At 33.7% G+C, this 15,486-nt stretch overlaps 1 protein-coding gene across 1 annotated transcript; it reads right to left on the bottom strand.

The window, feature by feature from the left end:
* Window positions 1-4,610: 4,610 nt before the first annotated feature.
* On the bottom strand, window positions 4,611-6,221 carry LOC107630993 (uncharacterized). The gene is made up of 4 exons (XM_016334295.3): window positions 6,092-6,221; window positions 5,569-5,627; window positions 4,856-4,967; window positions 4,611-4,762 (listed from the first exon to the last, which is right to left on the bottom strand). The coding sequence occupies exons 1-4, from the start codon at window positions 6,219-6,221 to the stop codon at window positions 4,611-4,613; spliced, it is 453 nt and encodes a 150-aa protein (XP_016189781.1).
* Between the last annotated feature and the right edge of the window lie 9,265 nt (window positions 6,222-15,486).

Genomic DNA, 15,486 nt, shown 5'->3' with positions numbered 1-15,486 from the left:
TAGACTAGAAAGCAGAGCAAAGAGAGAACCTGAGGTGATGACTAGGGTTCTTGAAGCAAAGGAAGGGGAAAAGAATGCAATGGTACTATGTTATTGCCACTGCTGGAGGTGCGGTGACAATGATGCCAAAATGGAGGAGCTGGGCTGAGCTCCTAGTCGCTGAATGAGGGTGAGAAAAGAGATTTTTTGTTCGAATCTAGAGGGTGGAGGTGGTCTGAGGTGCGAGAGTGGAGGCTGGAGCGTTGGCTGTCGTAGCGTTGAGCGCGAAGCACGAGTGGCGACCACAGGAGGCAGAGCACGCAGAAGAAGGGAGCACGCAGAAGGAGGGAGACGGAGATCCAAAACTGACGCTGAAACCAAAAGGGAATGCTGAAAAAAGGTTGGGATTTTGGCAAGGTAACCTAGCCAGTTGTGATACATACGAGCGAGAAAGCATTCAAAAACTAAAATATTTGGAACTAAAAAGGCGGTCTTAAATAAAGTTTTTATTTTTGGCGCAAAGTAAATAAGTGACTTTGAAACAACTACATATAACAAATTTTAAAATTAAAATTGTATTTAATTTTTACTAATAAATTAAAAAAAGATAAGATTGCAGCGAAAGTATATCAAATAAATTATGAAATATGATATCTAAATGATAGATATTTAAAAAGAATTATATCTAATATTAATTTTAAAATTTTTAAATTAAATTATGTTCTTAAATTTTTGTTATATAATAATCTTAAAAGATAAATATTTAGTAAAATCAATATTTGAAATTAAAATTTTTTTTTATATTAATAGATAAGATGAATAAGATAAGATAATTGTATTGAATTATATAAAGGGGAGCTAGAGGCCCCTCAGTTACATTCCTCATTCCACACATATATATTTCATAAATCCATTCTAACTTGAGCGTCGGAGTGTTCTTGCTAAGTACCGACCCTATCGCTCCAGTCAAACAATCTAACAATTGTTTCGACTCATAAATCTCCAATCCATCTCATAAGCCATACTAGAGACTTCTAGATAAGTAAAATTTTTTTTTGAGCTACTGTATCTATATATAGTGTGCTAAAAGAGTCAATTGAAAAAAAATTCTTTATAGATAAATTCTTTTTTTAATAACTATCATTATGTGATTTTTTTTTTTGGTGACTTATCATTATGTGGTTTAATGTTCATTACTATAATTTTCATTATTAAAAATTTTAATATTACTTTAAGGGTAGTTCTTTATTTAATTTATCTTATTTAGTTGTCAGAACCGAACCGGTAATTGAACTAGTCAGATTACTGGATCACTAGGTCATTAGTTCAACTGATGGATCACTGGTTGAACCAATTGACTCGGTCCTATATACATATAATAAAATAAAAATAGTAAAAAATTTAAAATTAAAATTTAAAAAATATATTTTCACTAATATTTTAAAAATATATAGCTATTCTAAAATAATTGGAATATGAACAATAAGTATTTTGTTAATTTTACTCTATCATAAATATTTTTATTTTATTTTTATATTAAAATAACTATTATTTTCAAATTTTAATAATTTATTAATTAATTTATATCTATTATACTATTATATACTACAAGTATTTATTAAAAAATAATATTAATAGATATTATATAATTATAAAAAAAATAAGTGAGATTATTTTTATTATTAAATAAAAATATAATTAAATTAAGAATAAGTGAGTTTATAACTAAAATTAAAATAAATTAAATAAAAGTAAATTATTTGATGAAAGATATATATTATAATTTGTATAAATAATATTAAAAATTATAGCAGTTCAATGGCATGAAAGGACATTCTTTTTCCTGAATATTGGGGTTCGATCCACATGTCATACATTTCTTGAAATTTTAGATTTCAATCGATTTTATTCTTTGTACGGTCCAATCCAGTTATGAAAAAAAAATTTAGATTGCCTTTTGAAAAAAATATTTATTTTTTTATATTTTTTAAAATGTTAACGGAGGGAATAATTTTAAATTTTTAATAAAAAATAAAAAAATTTTCTAAGTGGCCAACATTTTTTTATAGTTTTAATCTTGTATATAAACTAATATTATTTACTATCTAATTTTCATATTTTCTATATTAAATAAAAATCTTAATTCTCTAATATTTTCCATTAAATTAATGTGAAATACAAATCTGTGTCTAGACAAAATTTTTATGCCGATGAATTAATCAGTTTATGATAATTGAAATTTTATAAATAATAGGCCAACACATTAAATTATTGATCCTTTTTATGTAATGTAGATAATATTTTTTTAATTGAACAAAAACTTATAATTAATTATGCAATTAAAATTAATTTTTTTATTGTATTCAAGACTAAAGCAAGATGTGAGATTGAGATTGAAACACAGAAGATTTTGCATATCAAGAAGATGCCACAAATCAATCTATATAACAATCATATCTCAAATAATATTGATATTATTATTGATTTATTGGATACCGATAGTACAAGATATGAAGATGATGATGATGAGATATTTGAGAATGAGGACGAGGACGAGGATGAAGATGAAGACGAGGACGAGAACAATGAGGACGAAGATCAAACTGAATAGTATGAAAAAATACACTATAAAATGTATTCATTTGTATTTTCTTTTTTTAATTTTTAATATACCTTAATCTTATATGAAAAAGTATATGATTTTTTTATTTTATGTGATTTTCTATTATTATTTATTATTTGTATTATTTTTTTAGAAGATCGAATATAATTTATTCTTAAGTTTTTATATATGTGATTCTTTTAGATACACTTTATCTTAAATTTGTTACAAAATTAAATTTTGAATTATTATAAAGTAAATAATTAAAAGAATAAATTAAAAAATAATAGACTAATTTAAAATATAAATAATATTTTTATACTAGATGTTAAAGTTTTTCAATAAACATTTAAAATTCGTTTGAAAACTGATGCACTTTCAAACAGAATTTACAAATGATGTTATTTTCGTCCCAAATTTGTGGAAAAAAATTTTAGTTACTTCGAAGGGTTAGCTATAGTAAAAATATTTAAGACTAATTATAGACAAATTTGGGATAGAATTAACATTTTTCAAAATGCGTCCCAAATCCGTTTGAAGTTATTGCGCATGATCAGATAGAATACGGATGAATTATAGTTTTTGTCCAAAATGTGTTGCTAATCTGTATGAAAATTTTGGCACCATCCAAAATAAAATTGGCGCCAAAATTTGGGACAAAATTTAGATAAATTTAGGATAGAATATATTATTTCAATGTCTCCACTAAAAATTGTTCAACATTTGTCTCAAATTTGTCCGAAATGAAAAAGTCATTCAGAGGGAATAAATTTCGTTTGAAATTTTCGTCCGAAAACCCACTTAGAATCCATGTTAGAGTATCCCTAAACAACCAAAATCACAAGATTTTAACACTAACTACCCTAAAAACGCATAACAGTGGGGAATCTCGAAAATTGGGTAGAGATGAATGAAATGCTCACCACAAAACTGATATAATTGTAGAGGATAAGAAGAGCAACATGTGACCGCAAACGGCTCGTCAATCAGAGTTCCGTAGCAAAAGTTATGGACATTTGAAGGTGGAGCTAGGATTAGGTTTTCTCCTCCCTTCTCTATTCTCCAAAGTTGCACCCCTACCCTCTTATTTTTTTAGTGTTAATGAGCTATATACTATGGCCCGGTTCACTTATTTTTGTTCGTTGGCCCAATTTTGGGCCAAAACCTTTAAGATTAGAGTTTTAAATCGCATTTTAAATATTTCTATCTTCCCTAATTATAACTCCTAATTTATTAGCCTTATTCACTTATAATCACTACAAGAAAAAGCAATATTTGTAACAAAAAAATTGTTACAAAAAATCAAAATTTTGAAACAAAAAGATTTTGTAACAAAAAAAATGGCCGTTGCAGTATGTCCCGTTACAAAGTAATATTTTGTAACAAATTTTTCTGATACAAAAGACCCAAAATCATTACAAAAGTGATAACAAATTTTGATCTTCCAAATATTTTTTGTGATAATATATTTTTCCTATCATAAAATTTTGTTACAAAATGTAACTTGATTTTGTAACATTTTTTTTCTTTAGTTACAAAACACTATTTTGTAATAATTTTTTTTAATACAAATTACACATAATTTGCCAAATTATATTATTTTTTAATTAATTAATATATTAACTAATTTACTTAACAAGTCAACATTTATATAATATATAATAACAAATATCTTTCTTTCATTTAACTAAGAGTGTTTTATAAATCTTCAACATATAAACTTTAAAGTACAAACTAACAAGATATATTGAAGAACCCTAATGAACTAGATAGATACATTGGACAAAAAAAACAAGGAATTATAAATCTTCAAAATGTAAACTACAAATTACAAACTCCATTATGTTCTTTTAGTTCCTTTCTCATGGAGAAGCTTCTAATAAGTGCCACACACCTGAAAAGACCACCAACCAAAAAATACTAACTTAAAAAATAAGATTTATTTTTCCTTTAAAAATGCACAGGAAAAACAAAAAGATATACTCGTATTATTCAAGAACTACACCCTTGCACTTTGAGGAGTAATGAGCTAGTGATATACAAGACAATTAAGTAGTTCCTTAGTGAAAACATTAATCTTTCGATGAAAAACTAGATAAATGTTAAACCATACCAAAAATTCCTTTACACCAAAACATAACTGCAGATCATGAAAAGTAGAGTTCCAGTCAAAAGATTTTCCTGCATCACCCAAAAGGCAAAACAAATAAACAAAAACAAGTCCTCAAAACCAACCAAACATTTGCAAACAAAAAAGATAGTCAAAATTAGCACCAATTTTGGTTTCAAAATAGTACTCCATGCAATAACTTTTCACATCATACTGCAGTTTAGGTTTGATCTTGTATGTGTTTTTGGAATTCTCCAAGGGAATTGCACCTTTTCCCTAGAATCAAAGAAAACAGCAAAATTCCATTAATAGAAATGTAAAGAATAGGAAAACACACTTGGTATACTAAACTAATAATATCTTAGAACTGACTATTAAAGATTTCAATATGCATACTAGCAGCAACTAAACAAATTGTATTTACCATGATATAATCCAAATCAAACATACAATTTATTTAAAAAGAAAGTTAATTCTTAAATTCAAGTCCTGAAACTTGAAATTAAACAAGCATACCAATAAATTATTAGGACCATCAGCCATCCAGAGACAATAAATTACCTCAATTTTAGAAATGAACCTACTTAAGATAAACTTGCTTAGATAACATAAGCTTAGATAACATTTTGACATACTTAGGATACACTTGCTTCACCAACTAAGTAGAAAAAGAACTTGTTAGTTGTTACTTCTAATCCAAACATGAACAATACATATTGATGATAAAAACTGCAAATGAATCAATGAACATACAAGTATACAAGGCACTGTATGCCAAGTAAGGAACATACTACATAAAAGTAAAACACTTTCACATATTAATAATTAAACATTAGCTAGAAACCTTACAGAATAATAAGGAATTAAGAAAACTTACAGAATCCAGCAAATGTAATAGAAAGCATAACAGCAGAAACAATGATAAGGGCCAATCTCCTACAAGCCATAGCTCATCTTTGTTAATTATCTATAAATATATAAATAAAATGGTATACATATAGTTAATTATTATTATAACAGCAGAAGCTGAATGATCTATTACAGAAGCCATCAATGGAGAAGAAAACTCAGAGCATAGACAGTGAATCAGAAAATGGTGACACAACAAAGAGTGGTAGTGAACTTAAAGTCAAACCAATAAGCCAATCATCAATGTCAGCAAGATCATCACAAATAGAATAAAGAACAAAATTAGAATTCAACACTAATAATAACAAGCAATGCTCAAATGTGACATGATAAAGCTTCTAACATATACAGAGCTCCTAAGCAATCTTAGCTACTCATCAACTCCCTTGAGCTTGCCCTTCCCTCCTATCCGAAGCTCTTGATGGAAATCAATGACAACAATATTCCCAAAAATTAAAGAAAATCAAAATCAGAGGGGAGAACGCTCTTACCAGCAGTGAATCCCGGCGAGGCAGCGCTGTTTTTTGGCGACAGAGGCTCAGTGACGCAACCCCTAACAGCAGTGACGACGGTGACTACACAAACAGCGACTGGGGCGCAGTAGGGTGAACAACGCCTCATCCTTTTTCCTCCGTCTTCCTCTCTCCACGCGTCTGTCTCTCCTGTGCGTCCTCAGCTTCGTTCGTGATGGGAGATGCAACAGCGGTGGAAGCTGGCAACGACCCGCTCGCGATGCAGACGAAGACGGCGGCGGCTTCCCTCGGCGACAGCAGAACGCGAAATGACGGCGGCGATGGAGGCACAGTGGTGCTCCTTCCTCACGAAGCTCTTCCTCTCACTCAACGTCTCCTCCTTCCTGACAGCGACACGACGGCGCGGCGGCAGTGATGCCCGTTGGCGCCATCCTCCCTCTTCCCCCTCTCCTTTTCTTGTACTCTGATTCCAACTTCCCCCTTTCTTTTCCTTTCTTTCCCTCTTCGTTCTTCCCTTTCTCTTGCTGTGTGTGTGTTTTTGTGTTGTGTGAGTGCATTTGGAGAAAAGGGGTGTGACGGCTAGGGTTAAGGTGAGTAAGTGGGTGTGAGTAGAGTTAGAACAAAATTAGAGTTTTTTTTTGTGACTTAACAAAATTAGAGTTAGAATTTTTAATTTGAGAATTAGGAATTATTTTTGGAAAAAATATAAAATTAAAATTTTTTGGATAAATTGAGATTTGGTAATTTTAATTAAATATAGAGTATTAAATATTTATGAAAATTATATAAATTTTAATTAATTTTAAACTCAAAATTTTATCGTTTTGATTTAATTATTTTTTGATAAATAATTTTTTGAAAATAAATTCATAAATTGTGAAAGTGAGGATTACAATTAGGATTTTTATTTTTTACATTTATTTTTATTTTTTAATTTTAACTATTTTTATTTATGTTTAATAATTAATTTATTTAATTTAAAAAATTAATTTTAAGTCAACATTTAAGACTTAGTTATTAGTAAAAATTATATACTAGTTGTATAAAAAAATATAAAATAATATATACTATTTTTAAAAATTAATCATTTAATCTTGAATTTTTTATAAAAATAATTAATTAATACAAATAATATTTTAAAATATTAAATTTTAAAACAAAATAAAAGTATCTTAAAGATTTAAATATTTCAAAATAAATTTTTTTAGTTACAAAAATTCTTGTATTTTCTGACAAACAAATAATTTGTTACAAACAATATTGAATTTCGTGACAAATTAATTTTTTGTTACAAAATAATTAGAGTTTTTGAAATAAATGGATATTTTGTTACAAAATATTTTGAACTTTTGCAACAACTTCATCTCTTGTTACAAAATATTATAAAATTTTGTAACAAAAAAATCAAATTGTTACAAAATAACAAAATGTTTTGTAACAAATTATATTGTTGTTACAAAACATTATTATTATGTAACAATCACTAATTTTTGTTACAAAAAATTAATTTTTTGTAACAATTTTAAATTTGTTACAAAGTTTTTGTTACAAATGTTCCATTTTCTTGTAGTAAATTAATTTTCTCAGTTACAGTACTAGACAGATCTCAGCCGGTACTGCCGATCAAAATTTCAGTGCGCATTTTTATGCAGAAAACTATGTTTTCCAACTCAGAAAAATCCACTGAGTCCAAATATCACATTTAAATTATCAAATTTCAATTGCTAAATTTTTTAACCATATTCGCTTCTATTTAATTTATTATTTAATTAATTACGGTCTGACCGGGTTTTACATTAGCCTCTAACAAGGAGTCCTCTATACTCTGACATAGAGATTCTTTTCTTCTTGTATATGAGTAGTGATGCACGAATCCCCACACTTCGTATAACTGTACCAGCAAGTGCACTGGATCGTCCAAGTAATACCTGAGCGAGTCAGGGTCGATCCCACGAGGATTGTAGTTTGAAGCAAGCTATGATTATCTTGTAGGTCTTAGTCAGGCGAATCAAGAAGTTGTTGGTTTGATTTTGAAGATGGAATTAGGTTGATATGTTTACAATGATAATCTCAAAACTTAGATGGTTAAGGCTTGGAGTTGCTTTGTCCTTTTGAATTAACATTGGTCTTACTGTCTTCTTTGCTTGTGAATGATTCCTTCAATGACAGGCTGTATGTGATCAACGCCTTTCTTGAGAGGTCGCCAATGCTCCTCCAGATCTGAACACCAAGGTTAGTGCCCATCCAGTCTGATTGAGGGTGAAGCTCCTGTAGTCCAATCTCCTTAATGATCCTACTCAAAACGTCACAGACAACGTTGGATCTTCCAGATCAGAAAATGCTGCGCCTTTGGGTTCTAGCCTCTACCACAGATGCCCTAATCTCCCTATACCTCGGCTGAACTAGTGTCTCGAGAAGTCCCCAACAAGGTCGTGGATTAGCCATCTGAGAGATGTATAATCAAGCTGGCGGTTCATGCTTTCCAGTCACGTATTCACACGAACCCAAGTAGACACGGGTGGTTTTCAGGCATGCGGTCCTAATATGAAGAACTGAGCTGATTGTCACGGATCATCCCATTCACCATGTTGAAGAATAAATATACATCTTAGAATTGAATCAAGCATGGATTGAAGAAAAACAGTAATACTTTTATTAATTCATAGAACTCAACAGGGATCCTCCCCTAAACCTAGGAGGTTTAGAAACTCATACTGATAAGAAATACACTGATAAATGAAAAGTATGATGTAGAGGTGGCTGAAGATCCTTAACAAAGAATGATCTTCTACTTTAAATACTAAACTAATGACTAGAAAGGGTAAAACAGTCTTTTAGTGCTAAATTTCACTTTTGGAACCCATTTGGTGAGTGTTTGGGCTGAGCTTTGATGAGATCCATGTGCTATGAGCCCTCTAGGGCATTGAATTCTGGCTAAGGGATCCTCTTTGGGCGTTTGGACACTGGTCTCTGCCTTGTGGGCGCTGGACCCCTGGATGGGAGCAGGAGGCTGGCGTTGGGTGCCAGTTTTGGGCCTTTTAATCTGAAGCAAAGTATGGAATATTATATATTACTGGAAAGCTCTAGAAGTCAGCTTTCGATAGCCATTGAGAATGCTCCATTTGGACTTCGATAGCTCCAGAAAAGCTCTTCTGAGTGCAAGGAGGTCAGATCCGAACAGCATCTGCAGTGCTTCTCTGTCTCTGAATCAGACTTTTGCTCCAGTTCCTCAATTTCAGCCAAAAAATACCTGAAATAGCATAAAAACACACAAACTCATAGTAGAATCCAAAAATATGAATTTAACACTAAAACCTATAAAAACTAAATAAAAACTAAACAAAACATACTAAAAACTATATGCACTATTTATTCATACATTCAGAAAATAAAAGCAACGCCACCACATCAAAATAATTGAACTATTCTTATTTTAAACTTGAAATTCATGTATCTCTCAATTCTTTTCAAATAAAATTTTCTTTTAAGCAAGGTGAGAGATATATGGAACATTTTATAGCCTTAAGACATAAATACAAATGATCATGCAATAAGAACAAGAGAGCAGATAACACAACATAACAGAAAATAGAAAAATACAATAGGAAAGAAGATAAAGAGAACGAATCCACCTTTAATGGTGGCGGCTAGTACTCCTCCTTAAGGATCCAATGTGATGCTTGATCTCTTCAATGTCATTCCTTTGCCTTTGTTGTTCTTCCCTCATAGCCCTTTGATCTTCTCTTATGTCTCTTTGATCTTCTCTTATTTCATTGAGGGTGGTGGAATGCTCTTGATGCTCCACCCTCAATTGCTCTATGTTAGTACTTAGTTCTCCAAGAGAAGTCTGCCATTAATCCCAAGAGCTTCGAGGAGGAAAATACATCCCTTGAGGCATCTCAGGGATCTCATGCTGAGGCGGCTGCACAAGCTCTTGTGCATGCTCTATGGTTTGCTCCATCCTCTTCTTAGTGATGGGCTTGTCCTCCCCAATGGAGATATCTCCTTCTATGACAATTCCAAATGAATTACATAGATGACAGATGAGGTGTGGGAATGCCAACCTTGCATTGGTGGAAGGCTTCTTAGCTATTGATGAGCGGATATTTTATACGCTTTTTGGGGTTAATTTCATATAGTTTTTAGTATGTTTTAGTTAGTTTTTAGTTTATTTTTATTAGTTTCTAGGCAAAATTTATATTTCTAGACTTTACTATGAGTTTGTGTGTTTTCTGTAATTTCAGGTATTATTTGGCTGAAATTGAGGGAGCTGAGCAAATATCTGATTCAGGATGAAAAAGGACTGCTGATGCTGTTGGATCCTGACCTCTCTGCACTCGGAATGGAATTTCTGGAGCCACAGGAGTCCAATTGATGCGCTTCCAATTGCGTTGGAAGATAGACATCCAGGGCTTTCCAGCAATATATAATAGTCAATACTTTGCTCAAGGATAGATGACGTAAACTGGCATTCAACGCCAGTTCCATGTTGCAGTCTAGCGTCCAGCGCCAGAAACACGTTACAAGTTGGAGTTCAACGCCAGAAACAGGTTACAGCCTGGCGTTGAACGCCCAAAACAGCTCAGGCACGTGAGAAGCTTTAGTCTCAACCCCATCACACACCAAGTGGGCCCCAGAAGTGGATTTCTGCACTATCTATCATAGTTTACTCATTTTCTGTAAACCTAGGTTACTAGTTTAGTATTTAAACAACTTTTAGAGATTTAATTTTTATCTCATGACATTTTAGATCTGAATTTCGTACCCCTTGATGGCATGAGTCTCTAAACTCCATTGTTTGGGGTGAGGAGCTCTGCTGTGTCTCGATGAATTAATGCAAGTATTTCTGTTTTCCATTCAAACATGCGTGTTCCTATCCAAGATATCCATTCGCACTTCAACATGAATGTGATGAACGTGACAATCATCATCATTCCCCCACGAACGCGTGCCTGACAACCACTTCCATTCCACTGTAGAATGAAAGAATATCTCTTGGATCTCTTAATTAGAATCTTCGTCGTATAAGCTAGATTGATGGCAGCATTCAAGAGAATCCGGAAAGTCTAAACCTTGTCTGTGGTATTCCGAGTAGGATTCAGGGATTGAATGACTGTGACAAGCTTCAAACTCACGAGTGCTAGGCGTAGTGACAGACGCAAAAGGATAGTAAATCCTATTCCGGTACGATCGAGAACCTGCAGATGATTAGCCGTGCGGTGACAGCGCACTTGGACCCTTTTCACTGGAAGGATGGATGGTAGCCATTGACAACGGTGATCCAGCAACACACAGCTTGCCATAGGAGGACGTGCATGCGTGAACAAGAAGACAGAGAAAAGCAGAGATTCAGAAGGCAAAGCATCTCCAAAACTCCAACATATTCTCTATTACTGCATACAAGTATAATTTGTGTTCTGCCCTTTTACTTTTTACAATTCAAACTAAAAATTATTAGTGATATTATATCCTGACTAAGAGTTACAGAATAATCATAGCTTGCTTCAAGCCAACAATCTTCGTGGGATCGACCCTTACTCATGTAAGGTATTACTTGGACGACCCAGTGCACTTGCTGGTTAGTTGTGCGAAGTTGTAAGAGAGTAATGTGAACATTGACATCACAATTTCGTGCACCAAGTTTTTGGCGCCGTTGCCGGGGATTGTTTGAGTTTGAACAACTGACGGTGAATCTTGTTGCTTAGATTAGGAAATTTTTGTCTTTTGGGTCAGAGTCTTTTATTTTCTTTTCAAAAATTTTCTCAAAAAAAAAATTTTACTCCTTCAAAACAATTGTTATATTCATAACTCAGTTGGCTAGAGCGTTGGTATATGTTCTTGGTAATTGAGTATTTTCTTTTCAAAATCTTCTTTTTCAAAAATAATTTTTCTATTAAATCTTGTGCCAAACTTTAAGTTTGGTGTTTTCTTGTTGATTTTCCTTTGTTTTTCGAAAATTTTAGTTTGGTTTTCTAAAAATTTTAAGTTTGGTGTTCCTTCTTCATGTTCTTGTTGTTCTTGTGAGTCTTCAAGGCGTTCTTGAGTTTTCCTTATATCTTGATCTTAAAATTTTTAAGTTTGGTGTTCCTTGGTGTTTTCCCTCCAAAATTTTCGAAAACAAGGAGCATTAGATCTAAAAATTTTAGATCTTGTGTTATTTTATTGTTTTTCTCTTTCCTCATTAAATTCAAAAATATCTTTTCCCTCTATTTTAAAGCAATTTTTCGAAAATCAATTTTAAAATTCAGATTTTTTTTATTTCAAAATTTAAAACTTTTTAAAAAAAAAATCATATCTTTTTCAAAATTTCCTAACCATTTTCTCTCTCCTCATTTTTTCGAAAATCTTCACCCATTTTTATTTATTTTATTTTAATTTATATTATTTTTGAAATAAATAAATAATTAAATAAATAAAAATATTTCTTCTCTATTTTACATCATCTCCCCTTCTCCATCATGGATCTAAGTGGAAATGAACAGTCCAGAAGGACTCTAGGGTCATATGCTAACCCTTCTAATGCTTCATATGGGAGTAGTATCTGCATACCCTCCATTGGAGTCAGCAGCTTTGAGTTGAATCCTCAGCTCATTATCATGGTGCAGCAAAGTTGCCAGTATTCTGGTTTTCCACAGGAAGAACCTACAGAGTTTCTGGCACAGTTTTTACAGATTGCTGACACAGTACATGATAAGGAAGTAGATCAGGATGTCTACAGATTATTACTGTTTCCATTTGCTGTAAAAGACCAGGCTAAGAGGTGGTTAAATAACTAACCTAAGGCTAGCATAAAGACATGGAAACAGCTGACAGAAAAATTCCTGAATCAATACTTTCCTCCAAAACGGATGACACAGTTAAGGTTGGACATCCAAGGCTTTAAACAAGGAGATAATGAATCTCTTTATGATGCCTGGGAGAGATACAGAGAGATGCTAATAAAATGCCCCTCTGAAATGTTTTCAGAGTGGGTTCAGTTAGACATCTTCTATTATGGGCTTGCAGAAAAAGCTCAGATGTCTCTAGATTACTCAGCTGGTGGATCTATCCACATGAGAAAGACAATTGAAGAAGCTCAAGAGCTCATTGATACAGTTGCCAGAAATCAGCATCTGTACCTAAGCAGTGACCCTTCCATGAAAGAAGAGGCTAAAACAGTAACTCCTGAACTCAGTCCTGTAGAGCAAGCTGCTGAATTCAATCAGCAATTGGATTTTCTAACAAAGCAGTTAGCCGAATTCAAGGATAGACTACAAGAGACAAGGATGGCTAATATAAATATGGAAGTACAATTAAAGCAAACAAAGCAGCAGCTGTCAAAACAAATAACAGAAGAATGCCAAGCAGTTCAATTAAGAAGTGGAAAAACACTAAATACCCCACCTCAAGGCAGCAGGAAGTCAAGAAATGAGCAAACCACCCAAAATCCATCTCAGGACAGTAAGAGCCCGGGGAAAAATGATTAAGGCGTTAAAACGCCAGAAATTGGGTGGAAGGCTGGCGCTCAACGCCCAGACTATGCTCAGGACTGGCATTCAACGCCAGAAACAAGCAAGGAACTGGCGTTGAACGCCCAAAAGAAGCACAGTTCTGGTGTTCAGACGCCAGGAACAGATGAGGAGTTGGCGTCTAACGTCACTCCAGCTTCTAACTCTGGCACTCAAATGCCAGTGAGGGATCAGACACACACAAGTACTGATGACAACCCCTCTAAAAAGGCTTCTTCAACCATTTCTGTAGAAAATAAACCTGCAGCAACCAAGGTTGAGGAATATAAAGCCAAGATACCTTATCCTCAAAAACTCCGCCAAGAGAAGCAGGATAAGCAATTTGCTCGCTTTGCAGATTATCTCAGGACTCTTGAAATTAAGATTCTGTTTGCAGAGGCACTTGAGCAAATACCTTCTTATGCCAACTTCATGAAAGAGATCTTAAGTCATAAGAAGGATTGGAGAGAAACTGAAAAAGTTCTCCTCACTGAAGAATGCAGTGCAGTCATTCTGAAAAGCTTTCTTGAAAAGCTTAAAGATCCCGGAAGCTTTCTGATACCATGCATATTAGAGGGTAATTGCACCAAGATAGCCCTATGTGATCTTGGGGCAAGCATCAACCTAATACCTGCATCCACCATCAGAACGCTTGGTTTAACTGAAGAAGTTAAACCAACCCGGATATGTCTCCAACTTGCTGATGGCTCCATTAAATACCCATCAGGCGTGATTGAGGACATGATTGTCAGGGTTGGGCCATTCGCCTTTCCCACTGACTTTGTTGTGTTGGAAATGGAGGAGCACAAGAGTGCTACTCTTATTCTAGGAAGACCTTTCCTAGCAACTGGACGAACTCTCATTGACGTCCAACAGGGGGAAATAACCCTGAGAGTCATTGAGGATGAGTTTAAGTTGAATGCTGTCAATGCCATGGAGCATCCAGACACACCAAAAGACTGCATGAAAGTTGATCTCATTGACTCTCTGGTGGAGGAGTGATGACATATCACCATGTCATGTTTTTCTATGCTTTTTCATTTGTTTTCAATAGGTTTTATGCACTTTCTTGAGCCATAAGCAAGCCAATTGGGTAGATTTTCATGTTTCCTTTGATTTAATCAACCATGTATGAATTCATGCTATTTCATGAGGTTTTATGCTATAATTGTCACATATTATGAAAGAATGAATATCTCATGATTTTGAGCAAAGCTTTGATGTGTTTGGTTGATTAATGATAGGTGAAGAAAGCTTGGAGAAAGGTTGAAGCAAGAAGGAATGGTTAGGAGGAAGAGAGGACAAAAAAGTTTGAGCAAAAGTTTGCCTCAAACTTTAGCTCAAACTTTTGGATTAATTGAAAATTAACCAGGAAGCAAAGAGCTGGACCAAAAGTTAGCCTCAAACTTTTTGGCTAACTTTTGGGCAAAAGCTGGAGCAAAAGTTAGCCCCTAACTTTTTGGCTAACTTTTGGCATGAAAAACACTCCCTGGATGAGCAAAAGTTTGCGCCAACGTTAGCCCCTAACTTTTTGGCTAACGTTGGCGCATGAAAAACACACTCTGGAGAGCAAAAGTTTGCGCCAACGTTAGCCTCTAACTTTTTGGCTAACGTTGGCGCCACAAGGCATGCAAGGGGTATACTTCCAACAAGAATAACTTGAGCTACAGAGCTCCAAATGAGGTGATTCAAAAAGCAATGGAAAGTAGGAATCGAGAGCTTTCCGAGCATATATGGCACTACATGGTGGACACTAAAATTGAGGGAGAAAACTGCGCCGCAATGAGCATAAACGAATATGGTGGCAACCTGCAGTGAGGCCAACTGACCTCTGCACCTTCGACGGAGTATAACTCGAGCTGTAGAGCTCCAAATGATGTGATCCCAATGGCATTGGAAACTAGACATCCAGGGCTTTCCAACAAT

This window comes from Arachis ipaensis, chromosome B1 (assembly GCF_059453495.1).
Source record: "Arachis ipaensis isolate K30076 ecotype BB chromosome B1, ASM5945349v1, whole genome shotgun sequence".
Lineage (NCBI taxonomy): Eukaryota > Viridiplantae > Streptophyta > Magnoliopsida > Fabales > Fabaceae > Arachis > Arachis ipaensis.
This window is presented reverse-complemented; position numbering and strand designations above follow the sequence as displayed.